This window comes from Vipera berus (assembly GCF_964194415.1).
Source record: "Vipera berus genome assembly, chromosome: 3".
In the NCBI taxonomy this organism is placed as follows: Eukaryota; Metazoa; Chordata; class Lepidosauria; order Squamata; family Viperidae; genus Vipera; species Vipera berus.
In genome coordinates this window covers 174,471,606-174,490,198 of record NC_138204.1, presented here as the reverse complement: position 1 = coordinate 174,490,198, position 18,593 = coordinate 174,471,606, and the positions used below count along the sequence as shown (strand labels likewise).

The following is an 18,593-nucleotide window of genomic DNA, read 5'->3' as shown; positions in this document are numbered from 1 at the left end:
AATATTGATTCATAGGCAAAAAGGCAATGTTAATACAACAAAAAAATAGAATGAAACTGATTATTAGAACTGAGAAAACAGGAAGACCCTTTTTGTATTTTTTAAATAGCGTCAAGATAGCAACAGATTTTCCTATAGTCTGCAAACCTCATCGAAGCAGCAGGAGATATTATTCTGGATCACGATAATATGGGCAATATTTAGCCACTAGAGGGCAATATTTAAGTAAGTATGCAATGGAGATATACCAACTGATATTTTCTATGACAAATATAAGTATACATAAAAGCAGTAGCAGTGGAAATACTGGAATGTCAAACCAAAATCCCATGTCAAACCAGTCCTTGCATATTTTGGTAGCAATATCTGATAAAATGGTGCAAATAACTAGTTTAGTAAAGATTTGGCAAGTGTTTCTTTTTTAAAGTGAGCTTGAATTAAACATCAAGATGCATGCCTTGATCTATGCTTGATGTGTTTGAGAACGTCCACATGCATCAGCAGGTTTATCGATTCCACCAAAGCAATCAAACGTGTAGTCCTGATTACTGTACGTCGGTCTCCAGGCTGACTGGGAGTTCTGGGAGTTTAAGTATAGAGCTTGTAGATTCAGATAGCAGCCCTTCTGAGCGGAGACTAACAACTTGGTCGTTTCAGAGGGCTTACAAAACCATACATACAAGGCGTTAGCAGGACCATAACTAGCAGGCAAAACTAGCATTCAACCTCTTTCCCCACCTTCTCATAAAGGTTGTCGGCTCCTCCCCATGAGATCAAGAGCTGAGCCGTCTATAAGGCAGATGTAAAAGGGCAGGATGGCTATCAGAAAGCGACCCATTCTCTGCCGCCGACCCCCCTCCCTCCCCCCCCCCAGCGCGGCCACAGTAAGGATCGGGCTTTTCACGGCTTTCGCTCCATTTCTAACACCCCCCAACCTCCATACAGACACACGGATTTTTTAGGTGGACAAAAGGCTCATTGCTTTGGGATCGGGTTGGGTGGGCTTTTTTTCCCCGGTCGCTTGGCTGTCTCAGCCCAGAAACCCCTTCAGGTCCGGAACCAGCCGAAGAGCGACGGACCAGCCAAGCTGCCCTTTCGCTCCCACGGCAGGAGCCAAGGCAGGCGGCTGCCATCTGAGCAGAGCCGCCGTCCTGGCCACTGAAGGACGTTGGTCTTTATCTCCCGAAAGAGGAGGGGGGGGGGTAAAGGCCGCTCTTAAGTTGGCTTCCCGGTCCCGATCAGAGACGGCAAAGCAGCGGGGGGGGGGGGGAGGCCCGGGTTTTGCAGACCAATCCCAGCAGCTGCCTCTCCTCCAACCGCCCCGTTGGCAGCGAGGCCGAGAGGCGCAGAGAGCCAGACCCGCCGCCTCCACCTCCCGGGACTTCTCCAGCCACACCCTCCGCCGTCAGAAAGGAGGTGGGGTCCGAGAAGCGACGTCTATATAAAGGGCGGCGGCGGCACCTCGCCGCCAGGTCTTCCTTTTCAAACGCACGTGTACCACCTCGGCCTCTCCAGCGCCGCGAGCACAGCGGGCCAGTCCGAAGGCGCGAAAGCCTGAGAGACGTCGGGGGCGAGACACGTCTGGGCGGGGGCCCCCACAGGTCAAGGAACGAGCCGCGGCGACGGCCGCCTAAGCTTTTCACCTTCCCCCTGAATTCTCGCTTACCTCACCGAGCCGAGCGTTTGCCATGAGCGCAGCCACCCTGGACCCCTTGGACTCGCTTTCCTGCTACCGAACCTGGTCCCTGGAGCCCGCCAATTTCTACGACGCCAAGGCGGGCGAAGGCAGCGGCGGTCTGAGTCCTTCCTGCAAGGCGGGCAGCGTGAGCGTCGCCCAGGCGAGCGAGGAGGCCGGGGGGATGTGCTCCGCTCCGAGCGGCGGCAGCCGCGACCTGGCGGAGCTGAGTGCCGCCGCGCCGGCCATGTACGAGGACGAGAGCGCCATCGACTTCAGCTCCTACATCGACTCCATGGCGGCCGTGCCGAACTTGGAGCTGTGCAACGACGAGCTCTTCGCCGACCTCTTCAACAGCAACCACAAGGGCGGCGAGCGCAGCGGGGGCTACGGGGATTACCTGCCGCCGCCGCCGCAGGCGCCTCCGCCGGCGTCCGGAGGGAACGCCTTGGCCAGCCTGCTGCACGCCAGCGTCCTCCCCGGCCCGCTCCGGGTCGCCGTCAAGCAAGAGCCGGACTGGGGCGAGGAGGCGTCGGGCTCGCTGCTGCCGTCCCAGATCGCTACTTGCGCCCAAACCGTTGTCAACTTGAGCGGGCAGCCCACGCCGCCCACCTCCCCCGAGCCTCCGGGCAGCGCCTCGCCGTCCAGCTACAGCAGCCGCTCTTCCGCTTCGTCGTCGTCGGGGTCCAAAGAGCGGGCGGGCAAAAAGGGCGTGGACAGGTTCAGTCCGGAGTACCGGCAGCGGCGGGAGCGCAACAACATCGCGGTGCGCAAGAGCCGCGACAAAGCGAAGCGCCGCAACCAAGAGATGCAGCAGAAACTGGTCGAGCTCTCCGCCGAGAACGAGCGGCTGCATAAGAAGATTGAGCAGCTCACCCGGGACTTAACTAGCCTCCGACACTTCTTCAAGCAGTTGCCCAACGCCTCTTTCCTGCAGCCTTCCTCGGTCACGGACTGCCGGTAACCGGTTGCAGGCAGCGCCGCCACGGCCGCCCGTGAGAGACTTTGAACTTCTTCGTGAATACCTCAGCGCGAGTCGCACAAACTGCAGCGGGGGCTGCGGGGGGAGGGGGAGGGGAGGAGGGCCAGGCTAGAAGACTCGGGCTGCCCCGCGGACTGTGCCAAAGGTACGCGGAGAGAGGGGGAGGGGCGCTCCTTGCCTCGCCTCTTCCCTCAAGCAAGAAACCTAGCCTGGGAGGCCGGACTGAAATACGGCGGGGTGGGGGGGAACAACCTGTGTGCGTGCGTGTGTGTTTTGGCTTTTTTTTTTGGAATGGGTTAAGCTTGGGTCTTTTAACCACAAAACTTGCCAAAAGTTTTTTTTAAAAAAGCGAAAAGAGAAGCTAAACGTCTTTCTTCCTAAATTATTTTTATAATGATCACCCTCCCTTTCCCCTCCCCCCTTCGTTGATGCAGCTATGGTACTTTGTAAGAAACAAATAATGATTTTTTTCAGACTTTTCAAATACTTTGTTATACATAGTATGAGGAAAAAGTAGACTGAGCATGCTCAAACTTTTATATAAAATTTTTACAGCATTTCTAAAAATAAAAACCCCTTGAAATGTATTTGACTTCGTATTTGTTGTGATATGAACGTGTACTGAGGGAATGTAGCGAAATGTAAGTGTGCCGTCCAGATGAATGGTTAGTATTTCCTCCAGGACATTTATATGTCAATTATGTAGCTTATCAAATACTTTTAAAACTGCAAATACAAGCAGAAGATACACAGGTGCTGTGATTGAATAGTTAATGGAAAATATATGATTCACTCTTGGACATAGTTAGCTTCATATATGATCCAACCACTAAAAGGAGGGTGCCACACTACCAGGAAAATTGCCTCACTGAATTTGTTGCAACTTCAGACTTTAAAGAGGACCTTTATTTCCATAGGTAAAAATTCCATTCATATGAAGATGCATAAAAATCATCAGGTAATGGAAATTTACCTATATGTCCAAAAAGGACATAGTATTTGCACAAAATATGAGCCAAATGCCATAGTTAGATTAATGTATAGTATTGTGAAATAGCAATGCAATAGCAAATTGGGTTTAGGTATGAGATTAACAGGCTGAGAAAAATTCTAAATACAGTAATTAGCACTGGAAAAGCATTTCGGCTGGTAGAAAAAGATCAACTGTGTGAACAAAGCTTCAAAAATTAGTCTAATTTAAGGATTTCTTCCATAGGAAAAAATAAAAGGTTATTTTGCCTTATTTGCAAAACACATTGGCCTATTTCTTAAAAAAAAGTACATGAGAGAAGGGTGGGATTTGGAATGGTGATGTTAGAAGATAATTCCACTGCTCTGATTTACATCCTTAAGAAAAAGTTTTAGAAACCCTTTTTAAGATTACATGAATATGTGTGTGTGTGTGTGTATGTATGTATGTATGTATGTATGTATCACATGTATTTTCTTCTGCAGCATGATACAAAGAGAAGATATGACAGCCATGACTTCCAAAGCTATCTATAAAGTTCAAAATAAAGGTAGTCCTTGATTTATCACAACCGAAACCAAAATTTCCATTGCTAAGCAAGGTAGCTAAACCATTTGTTTAGTGACCATTTAAGTTACAAAAGCACTGAAAAGTGACTTACGGCTTTCACACCATTGCAGCATCCCCATTTGTCATGTGAACAAAATTCAGGCACTTGGCAACTGGCTGGTATTTGTGACAGTTGCAGTGTCCCAGAACCATGCAATCACTTTTGCGACCTGGCAAGCAAAGTCAGTGAGGAAGCCAGATTCACTTAACAACCATATTGTTAACAAGTGCAGTGATTCACTTAACAACTATGGCAAGAAAGGTAATTAAACAGGCCAAAATTCACTTAACTGCCTCACTTAGCAACAGAAGTTTTAAGGACTACCTGTACCATGACTGATTTAAACTTCATCCTCTGCCCTTCTGTCCATCAATGTATGTTTGTGTGTGTGTATATGTGTGTGTGTGTGTGAGTGTGTGTATATAGACACACACACACGTGTGTGTGTGTGTACAATTAACAATTAACCAGTGGAACAACCTGCCTCCAGAAGTGGTGAATGCTCCAACACTGGAAGTTTTTAAGAGGAGACTGGACAGCCATTTGCCTGAAATGGTATAGGGTTTCCTGCCTGAGCAGGGGGTTGGACTAATTATTATATATGTGTCTGTGTGTGCGTGCGTGTGTGTAAGTCTATACAATATACTGTAGGATCCCAGAACTGTCTACATGTCCCTGTCCCCCACATCTGTCCTCCACAACTACATCTTCTAAACACAAAAATCCAGCTGAGTATGGCAATATTATATGCAAATAACAGGAAATCCCATGCATGCCAAGTTCTCTCTAAAAGAAATTACAGGAATTTGAATCAGATACTAAATGATTCCAGTGTTTCAGCATCAAATAATTTCATCCACAAATAGAAATGCACAAGTAAAAGGTATAACAATTTTAATTACAATATGTTAATCTACTTTATTGAAAGGTTTTTTAAAAATACAAGATCTAAATAATTCCTTATTTAAGTAATGATTATTTCTGTACATATGCCTGTGTTCACATATACTCTTGTTTCATAATATTGAATCATATACCCTGTATCTGATCATATGCCTTGTATCAGATACAGACACTGTATCTGAACACACCCTACATCAGGGGTGTTCAAACTTGGTCCTTTTATGACTCGTGGACTTCAACTCCCAGAATTCCTCAGCCAGGCATGCTGGCTGAGGAATTCTGGGAGTTGAAGTCCACAAGTCATAAAAGGACCAAGTTTGAAGACCCCTGCCCTACATGAAATCCTGAATAGAATTTATATGCGAGTAATTAAGAAAATGTACCTCTAAATTAATAACTTGGAAGTTAATTTCAAAAACTATTTCAAAAACACATTTAACATTTAGTAGAAAAATATTTCAATCCCTGAACTCATTACAAAATATAGCACAATTTGAAAACAAAAATGGAATGCTGGAAAAAAACACGTTTCCTTTGAGTGCTATGACATTAATTTTGAGGACCAGACATTTGTGTATGTGAATTCCACTAATTTCATGAGAAAAAAATTAAGAATGTGCATTTAACTCCTTGCATTGAAATGACAATTGTGTTTGAATTGAAATTTGTTCATGTTGCCTGACAGATGCCTAATGTGGATATTTTTTTTAAAAGGCACAACAGTTTTGTTTCAAAAGCAGCATAGAAGAACTGAGTACAGTTACAAATATGTTACAAAGATCATAGACAGAAGCAGACAATATTCCCTTCAATTCTTTCAGGCATCCCAGAGAACAATTTCTTCCAATCCGATACAACTAGATGGGTGGCTGGTTATAGATTGGACATAACAGTTCAAAACCCCCACCTCTTTCCTCAGCACACTCGTTACTTCATAACTCTGCAATGATAAAGCACAGTCATTGAAACAAATAATCTTGTACATTTTGTCCTAGCCAGCATACCACTGAACGCTGTTCAGTAAAGGAAGTTCTTAAGGACCTTTTTTCCCCTTATTTGCTTTTTTACTTCTCCAAACATGTAATACTAACAACTTTGAGAAATAATTTTATTAGAAAATTCAAATAAAAATATCTCTCTGAACTGAAAGCCAAATTTTTTACAAAAGGTATTCCAGGAATTTCAATGGAGCATTAGACCAAGAGATTACCCACTTAATTATATTTTTATTCATATGCCAATATAGTTACAGTATTGCAAATGGAACAGGTTAATCCAGAATCTGCATCTTTATGAATGGTAGATGAAAATGGTAGAGGCTGAGTACTAATACATCTAGAAGGCACTAAGTTGGGGGATGTGTCATAAGAACTAGAATTATGAAGCTGCTATTTTAAATATACATACCCCATCGTCCATGGTTGCTGATTCTAGAAGTGAAGAAATAGACTTCTGTAATAGCTGTTGTGACAGGGAAAGAAGGAAGTATTATAATTACGAAAACAATAATGTAGTCAGTTTGTATCCCTAATATCTAAGTATTTTATTACCTGCTAACTCTTATCTGTAATTTCACAGTAAAATTTTTCTTGGTCAGGACATTACACATAAGTAATCTGTATTTAATTCTACGTAGATTATCTAGAATATTTGTTTGCTTGCCTGTTTGCTTGCTTGTTTATACACCTTGTCTCTATGCTCTGGAAAACATAACTGGTATCAAACACAGGTAGGTGGAGGTATAAAAGTAGATATCTTTCTTCACCTGGAGCTGATCATAAAATACTGAATTAGAACAATATTGTTCTTGTAATACCTTGATTTTTACTGTGGATTTTGGTTGGGAATGGCAATTCAAAAACACTTCCAGATGCATCTTGAAAACTGGTGAAGTTACAACTTCGCAGCAATGGCTGCAGTAGGGTAAGCCTCTGAAATACATGAGAAAAAGACTTTTATCTATCCCCAAATTTCCATGTGAAAGTGTGCTCATAGACTTCGCTTTGCACTGTAAGCTAGAATACATATTGTTCAAATATTCCCAGATTCATTGATTTAATGTGCAACAATCTTGTAAGAGACGAGATAAAAGATAACGAAGAGAACATGAGATTCTCAACTTTATGTTCCAGTGCCAATACTAGGAAAAACATGTAAGTGAAGGATTTCAACTCTTTACAACTTATCAGTTGTTTTAATAAAATGACAATCATTTTAACCATTTCTGAAAACTGTTCAAAAGATTGCAAGGAGATTAAAAAAAAACCTGGCAGGGAAAAGAGCATATAATGTACATCTGGCAGAATGAAAAGATGTGAAAACAGTAAAATGCTACAATACCACTGATCCTGCTCTGCTAATCCCCTGAACAGTCAACCATACATTTAGCAAGTTTCTGCTAGCTTATTTTTTAAAAGATTATCCTAATCTTTAGCCAAAAAAAATTCCCAATCCAGTTTCTGTATGATCTATACAATAAAGCATCCCTATGCACATGCCTACAGTATGAACAGGGTCCATAGTATCCTGGCATTCAATTTTAAATGCAATTTTAAAAGTGAAAATGAGAATCTCATAATTGTTACTTCCACAACACCTCAATGAAAGTGCCAAAATCTTGCAAGGCTCTTCTTTCTTTAGGAGCTAATGTGCCTTTCATTGGAAAAAAAACAACTGCTGGCTTTTGAATTAAGAGTCAAAAAGAAAAAGGGAAAAGAGATTAGGAGAAACAAACCAAACTGAGACACTATATTCTTACAAGATATACAGTAATCTTTTTTACTGTAACTCAAAACCAAGGAAGGAACATCATTGTTTTTATTGTCATGAAGGCTACAGGAAAGATACTACTTGGATATAATGCAATCACTTTTGCAAAAATACCTATTAGACTTTGTAAAGAGGTTTTTTTAAAAAAATATGATAGTTATCCACGATATGTTCTAAGCACTAATGCAGAAGAAGAGGAGGTTGGTAAGGTTTATGGTCAAGTTCAATTTGAAATTAACAGAACATTTAAGCAAGTTTATTTATTTATTTATTTTTATTTTAATTCCATTTATATCCCGCCCTTCTCCGAAGACTCAGGGCGGCTTACAAACTTAGCAGTAGCCTTCATTCTATGTATATGCCTGCTTATTAGGGCTTTCACACACACACCCAAGCGGCATTATTACAAAGTCAGCTTATTGCCCCCAACAATCTGGGTCCTCATTTTACCTACCTCGGAAGGATGGAAGGCTGAGTCAACCTTGAGCCTGGTGGGATGCGAACCTGCACTAATTGCAGGCAGCTGGTGTTACTTAAGGAGGCATTAGCCCACTGCTCCACCAAGGCTCTCCAAGTTTATTTATTTTATTATTTTATTTTAATTCCATTTATATCCCGCCCTTCTCCGAAGACTCAGGGCGGCTTACAAGCTGCTTGTGGTTGGAGATTGGCATGCCAATGTTGGAAATATTAAGGAGGAAAACATCACTGAATTTTATGGATTAAGAAATAAAAAAGATATTTATCTATGTATAATAACTTAGATGAAATACAGAGAAATCAAATTGACTAAATTATTGGTACAAGGTGATGGAATTGCTTAGTTATAACAACAGTTATAATAGTTATAGTTATTTACAGTAATGTGTGAATAAGTGGCAATATAAATTTTCTAAATAAAATTTAGGAGTTTTATTTTCTAAATATTTTTTTAAAAAAATAAAGAGATGGCCAGGAGCTAACTGTGAAACCAAACATAATATGCTCATAACTATATGCAAGATCCAAATCAAACTAATTGCAGAAGAAGAAAGTTTCCATGGTGTGATCTTGAACATATATCCAGGATTTTCAAGGAGAACACAGGAATCATTTTTAAATCCTGAATCTCATTGATAGGGAAGTAAAGAAATGTGGAATGAAATAAAAGTAGTTAAGGATGAATGTGAAAAGAGATGGAAAAGACTAGTAAACAGAAAAAAATAAACGATGTCATAACAAACGGTTGAATTGGCCAATAAGAAGAGATGTTAAAGCCAAGAAGGCCAAATAGGAAGGAACTTAAAATGAATTTCTGAGACCTGTCAAAAGAGACAAGAAGTAGTATTACATTCTTGTAAAGATACTGAAGATGGAAAGAAACATAGAAAACAAGGGAAATCTTCTAAAAAAAATCTCCAAATTCAGATGGAAGTTCCAAACTTGCAAAAAAAAAAACCCAAAAGGACAGTAGTAGCTGATTCCAAGAACACTGAGCAAAGATGGAAGTAGTAGACTATAATTTAGTAGAGATGTCAACATTCAAGATGCTTACTAGAGATGTCACTATATTCAAGTAGGATATATTTCTTACTTACAAGCTCTAGTACTAGAAGATAAAGTTATATAAGCAGTATCAAATTGGAGGACTACAGGAATTGATAAATTATCTACATACAATTGGCAAGCAATCAAAAAAAATCTGTAAACATTTAAGAGGTATTTAGTATTGATTAGAACTTTACATGGAAAGGCTGAGAAAGAAGAGACATTAGTGCTGATTCGTGCTGGATAATTGAAAAAGCCAAACAATACCAAAAAGAAGTTAATACACACTTTATGTATTATAGAAATATTTCAGTTATGTCAAACTGTTGGTGTGCTTAGGAAAATGGGAACCCCAGAATATCTTATTATCCTCAAGAGAAACCTTTACAAGATCACAAAGCCAGAGTCTGGATGAAACATGGTGAAACAGACTGATTCCTGTTCTAGAAAGGAATGACATAATGTTATATACTCTTCCCTTATTTATTCAAACTTTATGCTAAATATATATTGAGGTAAGCTGGATTTGAAGAAGATGAGCAGTAGGAATATTCTGTACTGTTCTTATGACACTATGCTGATAATTTAAAATTTAGGTGAAAACCAAAGACCATATGAAAAAATAGGACTAAGATTAGACCAAACTATTGACAATTAATACATCAACCAGTCTTAGAATTAAAACACTTTGATGCCATGATATAGCTGTATCTAGTTTTTCTGGTGATATTCTTATGTAAATGAAAAGTTATACTGTCAAGAAGTAAGATAAAAAAGTATTGATAATTTGGATGCCAGTGTTGGAGACGAGTGTTGGCAATATCACAGATAGCCAAGAAAACATGCAAACGGATCATAAAACAAATCAAGCCAGGCTTTTCATCATGGCACAAGTGATCCAGCTCAAAATATTATATTTGGGCACATTATGAAAAAAATCTATAAAGAAGTCCATAATGCTGTGAAGGTAGAAGAGAAAAATGGATGACCAGCAACAAGGTGGATGAACTTATTTACAGCAGTAGTGGGTGCTATGCTGTAAAATCAGAAGGACAAGGTTGAGGGCAAGCCGTCTTGGAAAAAAACCTATGAGGTTACTAAGAGTCAACCCTGACTTAATAGTACATAATCATAATTACATAGTAATTCTAGTATTGACCAATTGAAATGGAACAGTTGAAAGGCAAAAGGACTCTAGTCTCTTATTATCTACTTCTATCTCTTTCACTGTGGTGTCAAGAATAGAGTGCAATCAAAAATTTACAATTAGACATCTTGTTCCCAGTAAGATTCAAGTCTGAATCTCTGTTCTGTGATTGTCAAGAACCATTCACACAAACCCATTCTCTAAGTCAGGGCTTTTCAACCTTTTCACCCATTGTACCACTTTTAGGATATGGCAACATCCGAGTACCACCAGTCGCCTAGCAAGGGGTCAAAAACTTGATGACCAAAAAAACAAAACAAAAGAAAAAAAACAGGAAAAAAGTGATGAAGTACACGTACTCCTCGACTTACAACAGTTCGCTTACTGACTGTTCGAAGTTACAATGGCACTGAAAAAAGTGCCCCCTGAGCCACAGCCGAGCAAGACCCCTGCCTGCCTGCCCGGCGGCGCTCTTCCTCCTGTCCGAGGTTTTCATTGTTGTGAGCATTTCTGTTGAGGATTGGCAGCGGGGGTGGGGGGTGTTTGGTTTTTATCCCCCCCCCTGCATCTGCTGTGTGGTTGCAGCAGGTTTGGGTCACTTGACATGACCCTGGGACACTGTGACCGTCATAAATATGAATCAGTTGCCAAGCATCTGAATGTAAATCACAAGACCCTGGAGATGCTGCAACATTCCAACTGATTGGCACTTCTTCTGGGCTCAGAAGCGTCAGGATCAGTGCCGAGCTCCAGCTGGATCCTGGCACTGATCCTGGCACTTCCGCTGAGCCCCGACAGCCCTGCAGCTCCAGCCGTCTCTCGCTCAGGCTTGTGTGGTGCTGCGACCAGTTCCAGCTCATTCCCCTCCCCCGCTACCACTTTTCTAGGATGGTCACGTACCACCTACCAGGTGCCCATGTACCACAGGTGGTACCCATACCACTGGTTGAAAAGCCCTGCTCTAAGTCACTTTAGTTTTTAAAAAGACATTCTGGGATGACAAATTATAGTTTCATGAAGTGGTCATTTTTTGTTTTCCCTTAAAGCACTTCTTTTTGCAAGACTTAATGAAGTTAAAATTATTCTTATCAATTGTGGCACATGATATTGGCACAAATACGGACGTGCTATGTTCTATATAAGTGCACAGGAAATAAGAATGTTGCTGCTATTGTAACTACTATTACTATAATCTTAATCAATTTTGCTAGATGACTAAGAAAAATAAATCCTGGAGGGGAGACAATATACTTTATATTTATTTTCTTTGCACTCTTTATGACTTTATAACCCTTCCAGTTGGGAACTCATCACCAGGACAACAAATGAAAACAGTTTGTAAGGGAGCTAGTGAATCTGGGGAGCTGATCAACTATTTGTAAGGAAGGGTCTTTGTTAATTGAGTGAGATTGATTTTTTCCCCCTGCTGACTGGGTATGTGTTTACTTGCACTCTGAGCACATGGACTGAGGGGAGGGGATTACAGCTAAGTCACTGATCAAGAGATTAGTTACTTAGGCTTTATAGCATTCCTTAGCCAATAGGAAGTCCCAGCCAGTAGTCTTTCCAAAGAGGAGAGATACTTGGAGCTCGGAAGCAGAACAATTTAATAGGAATGGGAGAATTTTGTGAAAAAATTAAAAGGAGGATGAAGCACATACTGATCTCCCATCTCCAAAGGCTAACTATCATGATGTGTTTAGATATAACATCAGGAAAATAGGGGTACAAACTCTACAAAAATGTAACATGGGATAAAACAGTTAAAGGAAAAAGAATCCAAGTTATTAACAGGATGTAGGATAAAGATAGAAAGCCAAGGGAGAAGGTATTTTTCCAGTTTACTCCACAGAGAGTTAAATGTATAAGTACCAGCCAGCTAAGCACAAGTCATGATTCATTCTTGCATTCCTGGCTCTCAGGAAGCTAATCTGTTTTCTTGAAACCACTGCAGATATTAGACAACCATAAAAGTATGTAGATGAAACTTCCTGGGATATGACAGCTTTGTCTTACTCCCAGGATGACAGCTCCCTTATGGTCAGAGAGAACAAGAGTTAAGGACGGCATAATATGTTTTCTGTAGGCAATGAGCCAAATTATTATCTATGACAATAATAAGAAGAGGACTTTTGATTGTAGGAGAGATGATTTGGGTTTGTCATGAACATGTGGATAACACTGGGGTAAAAATAGTAGCCACAGTCTACACTAGCATTAACAACATTAAAAAAAAACTAAGTAAACTGCCCTGGAATTAATTTAGGTTGCTAGGTAAATGACTAAGGTCCAGGCTGCCAAGATAGTATTGTGAGAAATACTATTTCTTCCACACAGAAAAGACAAAGCACAGTGGTCTCTACATGTCATCAAAAGTGATCAAGCAAGAGATTTAGATATACTGGTCATCAGTCAACTTTTTGAAACAAGCTAAATCTGTATGAGAGAGGAGTTGTTACATTACACCAAAAAGATGGGACAGCAGCTTTTAAATTTATCTCAGAGGAAAAGTCTAGCATCAAATTCAGAATAGTGCAGATGTCAATATCTGGATGAAGAACAGATACCAAATAGTTATGTTGTTGTTTTTTTACTTTTCTGGGGAGAAATCAGAATAACAAATTAAGGTAACAGATGAAGATATCTAGGAAGAAAGTATTTGAAGAAATCAGAATAATAACTAAGCAAAACATAGATTATATATCAGAATTAGATTTACATATATTAAATACTTTTGAGGGAAGTAACTAAATTTAAAAAGGGTGCTTACTGTACTTTTTACCCTTAGCTGCTAAATCAAAATTACTTAAAAATTCATAAATAAATTTATCATTGGACAATTGATGCACTATGCTATAGTCAATTACTCTTTTTGAAAGTCACTGACAAAATATGAATACTAAATTCAAAGATGAATTGCATTTTTATCTACAGTTGCATGTGTTATTTTAATAATAACTGTAGTTATGGCAATATAAAGAAGTTCTTATTATTCTTGGATGTTATTTTATATTCTTGTGGCAATGCTGATTTGTAGAATGAACAAGTAAAATTTAATTAAAAAAAGCATTGTAGGATATCTTGACACCTGGGTCCTGATGGCACCTCCAAGAATAATTAAATAATCCAAATTTGATATTTCTTCACATTTGCAAAGAAAAATATGTAATTTGCCTTCAAATTGGGTTAGGCCCCAGAAGAATCAGCAACAATGCATTGAACTTTACTTTTTTAAAAAGAGAGCTGACAAGATGAGGATATTATACGCTAGTCAGCTTAACATCAGTTCTTATCAAACTGGTGAATGATTAAATGCAATTGCTCTAATCCCACATTAAGAACATTGAGGAACAAGATTGCTGAAAGAAAATAAGTATGTTTTTTGCAAAAGTATGTCTTTTCTCACCAATTTTCTAGAAGCTTTTCAGAGTGTCAACAGGCATGAGGAGAGAGGTGACCTGCTGACATTGTTAGTCTGTTTGAAAATATAAAGAATACAAGGGTCCCCATCAAAGGATCTTGAGGAAATATAATGGGATAGAGGACCATTTTTATGAATTTCTAAATGGTTAAGCAAAACAGAAAACAAAGAGCTGAAATAAAGGCACAATTTTCTCAATGGAAGAAATAAGAAATTGCATCCCTCAAGAACTGATAATTAAGTTTTTTCCCAGCATGTTGATAAATGATGTTGACTTAGGGACAAGCAAGCAGTGATCTGATCAAGTTTGTGGATGATACCAAACTGTTCAAAATGATTATGAAGTGCTCAAGGAGGATCTTCATTTTTTTATATTTTTAAGATTTTTATGCCACTTTTACTATTTTATAATAGTACTGCATAGTACTACATAGTACTATGAGGGAGGTTGGGTTGAGATTGACTGGCTCACAGTCTCCCAGGAAACTTTCAAGCCTGAGGCAAAACTAGCACTCACCATCTCCTGGTTTCTTAGGACAGCACCCTAATCACAACACCAAACTAGCTTTTTTAAAATTAATTTTCTTTAAACTGGAAAAATGATTAAACAAAGAGCAACTGCAGTTCAATTAAATGAGTGTAAATGGATACACACTAAAACACATACATCCTCTCCATTTACATAAGTATTAATGGTATCTGACCTGCGTAACCAAGTACCGTAGGAAAAAGATATTGGGTCATATGTATTTTAATTAAGATACCAGCTCAGTGTATGGCAGCTGGGAAAAAGTCAAATTCCATGCTAGGTTCTTTAAGAAAGACTGCAAATACAACTGCCCACATAACATTCATATATAAATCTATAATGCATCTCAAATACTGCATACAGTTCTGGTTGCCTCATATGAAAAGAAGATAGAATGTGGAAAAGATTTGGAAGAGGACAAGCCAAATGAACAGAAGGTTCCAACACTTTTCTTATGAGGAAAAAAAACTAGAAAAAATTGGACTCTTTGGCTTAGAAAAAAGGCAAATGAAAGGGACATGGTTGTGTATGGATGGTATGAAGACAAATTAGTTCTTCTCAAATCACTAATATAAGACAAGATGATGACCACTACAGTGATATAAATTATTATTTGATCCCCTGCTGATTTTGTATGTTTGCCCACTGAAAAAGAAATGATCAGTCTATAATTTTAATGGTAGGCTTATTTTAACAGTGAGAGACAGAATAACCACAAAAAAATCCAGAAAAATGCATTTCAAAAAAGTCATAAATTGATTTGCATTTTAATGAGTGAAATAAGTATTTGATTCTTTCGCAAAACATAACTTAGTACTTGGTGGCAAAACCCTTGTTGGCAAACACAGAGGTCAGACGTTTCTTGGCCACCAGGTTTGCACACATCTCAGGAGGGATTTTGTCCCACTCCTCTCTGCAGATCCTTTCCAAGTCATTAAGGTTTCCAGGCTGATGTTTGGCAGCTTGAATCTTCAGCTCCCTCCACAAATTTTCTATGGGATTAAGGTCTGGAGACTGGTTTGGCCACTCCAGGACCGTAATGTGCTTCTTCTTGAGCCACTCCTTTGTTGCCACTCCTTTGTTGACTGGAATACCCATCCATGACCTACAACCCTGGCTGAGCGAAGGAGGTTCTCACCCAAGATTTGGGTACATGGCCCCGACCATCGTCCCTTTGATGCGGTGAAGTTGTCCTGTCCCCTTAGCAGAAAAACACTCCCAAAGCATAATGTTTCCACCTCCATGTTTGATGGTGGGGATGGTGTTCTTGGGGTCATAGGCAGCATTTCTCCTCCTCCAAACGTGGTAGAGTTGAGATGATGCCAAAGAGCTCGATTTTGGTCTCATCTGACCACAACACTTTCACCCAGTTCTCTGAATCATTCAGATGTTCATTGGCAAACTTCAATGGATTTCAAACTTCAGGATTTCAGGCCTTCATAGCGTTGAGTGTTACCAATTGTTTTCTTGGTGACATCCTTGGATAGCTCGTTGGTCTTGGCCATGGTGGAGAGTTTGGAATCTGATTCATTGATTGCTTTTGTGGACAAGTATCTTTTATACTCCTAATCTCAGCTCATTACCTGTATAAAAGACACCTGGGAGCCAGAAATCCTGCTGATTGATAGGTGATTAAATATTTATTTCACTCATTAAAATGCAAATCAATTTACATTTTTTTACATGCATTTTTTCTGGTTTTTTGTTGTTATTCTGTCTCTCATTGTTAAAATAAACCCACCATTAAAATTATAGACCGACCATTTCTTTGTCAGTGGGCAAATGTACAAAATCAGCAAGGGATCAGATAACTTTTTCCCTCACTGTACCTTGCAGGGATTTAAGGAGTTGGACAAATTTCTGGGAGATAGGTCTATCCAGGGCTATAAATCTTGAAGATGAATCTTTGTCAATTTACATGACTTCCAAAGTTTTTTTTTTTTGGAGAATCAAAGTTCTCCCCTTCCTGTACTGGTATGTTTGTTATTATAAAGGCAAAGGAAACTAGAAGAAAGAAATCATAGATTGTTTGATGTACGAAATATCTCATTTTTTTTTATAATAAATTTCCACCTCTGTATGAAATTAGGCAATATTGCTATAAAACCTAGACCAAAAATAGATAGAGGCACAGGATACAAATTGCCCAAGATATCATTGAAGACTCCTTATTACATAACTTCCCATTTCTGTATACTTTTGGTGATGATTCTCAACAATTGAAGCGAGAGTTTACATAAGAATACCTACTGGATTATCAATATGCCAGTTAATGCAAGATGTTCTTACTTGTCTTGTGGATGCTGATCTATTTTTTCATTGCCACATCTGTTACATATAGGCCAAGAGAAAGCAGTTCTCTCATTAATGCCAACTACAATACCTGAAAAAAGGTAGAATAATTTGCAAAATTTAATATACTTTGACTTTGAACACCTTTGATAATCACGTATGTTTGATATAAAAAAGTACTTTTAAATAAGTGTACTATTTTATAAGTGTAATATTTAGATTGGCATTGATTTCAGAATTAATTGTAACCTAATCCTAGTTGCTCTCCTAAGTTTAAATAAAAGTTGTAACCCAGATTTTATTATTTTTATAATTTCTCTTTTTCCATATCAGAGGAAATGTTTTCAAATACAAAGTTTGAGTGATAACACACCATTTAATAAGCTAAGAAATTAATGATTTTTGCCAGCAAACCCTGCCTTCCTTAGTTTCTGTCTTCACAGTAAAAGTCAATAAACCAGACCTCCTTTGAACCAGAAAATTAACAATATCAGGGCATGAAGTCAAATTTAAATGATGATTAAATATCCAGGCTCTTCTAGAGCTATTAAACACATTTTTTTTGATATGGATGAAGAAGTGAACAAAAGTTAATGGATGATTTCCTAAATTTATTCCATAAATTGATGAGCTGTAGTGACGCAGTAGTTAGAATGCAGTATTGTAGGCTAATTCTGCTGTCAGCAGTTCAATGTCATATAATATATGTGGGTACATGCATAATTCTGTATATTTATTTATTTTTGTCATATTTATGTAGTGTATATTGGATGTGGTGACCCTTTGAGAGCTGTATGCAAAGAAACTTCATTTTAATGTATGTTGATTAGTGTATATTTAAAGTGAAAATAAAGTTATTATTCTATTCTATTATTCTATTCTAATTCTCACCAGCTCAAGGATAACTCAGCCTTCCATCCTCCCAAGATCAGTAAAATGAGGACCCAGATTACTGGGGGCAATATGCTGATTTTGTAAACAGCTTAGGAAGGGCTGCAAAGCACTGTGAAGCAGTATATAAGTCTAAGTGCTATTGCTATTTGTCCCCACCTTTGGAGAAGTCACTTGAATAAAAGGATTTTCATATCTCATTTTATGAAGTTATATACTAAATGGCATGGGCCCGGATTATCTAAGGGAACACCTGCTGCCAGCATCAATTTCCCATCGTCCTGTGCGCTCCCACAGGGAGGGCCTCCTCAGGGTACCGCCGGTCAAGGATTGCCGACGGGCGATCCACAGGGGGAGGGCGTTCTCTGTGGGCGCGCCTGCCCTATAGAATCAACTGCCAACAGAACTCCAGACTGCCCCCGACCTTCGTTCATTTTGCCGGGACCTAAAAACCTGGCTCTTTGAGCTATCTGGTCTGGACTGAGGGGTTTAATGTTTTTAAATTGTGATTTAATTTTTGCGGCTAGACTTAATTTTATTTTATTTTAATTTTATATTGGATTGTTTTTAAATTTTGCCTTGTAAACCGCCCTGAGTCCTTTGGGAATAGGGCGGTATATAAACCAAATAAATAAATAAATAAATAAATAAATAAATAAATAAATAAATAAATAAATAAATAAATAAATTTGCCTAAAGGTAGCTGTTACTTTAATCTGAATTGAACCAAAGTGAAGGAAAAAACCAGACATGACAGAGTTTTTAAAGGGCATTTACACTGGTTTAACACCAGGAATTACCGTATATACTTGAGTATAAGCCGACTCGAGTATAAGCCGAGACCCCCAATTTCACCCCCAAAAACTGGGAAAAGTTG

The 18,593-nt window shown here is 39.2% G+C and overlaps 2 protein-coding genes across 2 annotated transcripts in view; one reads left to right on the top strand and one right to left on the bottom strand.

Moving 5' to 3' along the window:
• Positions 1-1,449: 1,449 nt before the first annotated feature.
• Positions 1,450-3,406, top strand: CEBPD (CCAAT enhancer binding protein delta). The gene has a single exon (XM_081326175.1). The coding sequence runs from the start codon at positions 1,689-1,691 to the stop codon at positions 2,637-2,639; it is 951 nt and encodes a 316-aa protein (XP_081182301.1). The 5' UTR covers positions 1,450-1,688; the 3' UTR covers positions 2,640-3,406.
• Positions 3,407-5,120: 1,714 nt separating this feature from the next.
• Positions 5,121-18,593, bottom strand: part of SPIDR (scaffold protein involved in DNA repair) — a gene marked incomplete at its 5' end in the record, with an annotated part of 204,368 nt that continues 190,895 nt past the window's right edge. Inside the window, 4 exons of the mRNA XM_081325597.1 lie at positions 5,121-6,080; positions 6,548-6,601; positions 6,957-7,071; positions 16,823-16,916. Coding sequence (XP_081181723.1) covers positions 5,958-6,080; positions 6,548-6,601; positions 6,957-7,071; positions 16,823-16,916 — 386 coding nt within the window. The 3' untranslated portion in view covers positions 5,121-5,957. The remainder of the gene's footprint in view (positions 6,081-6,547; positions 6,602-6,956; positions 7,072-16,822; positions 16,917-18,593) is intronic.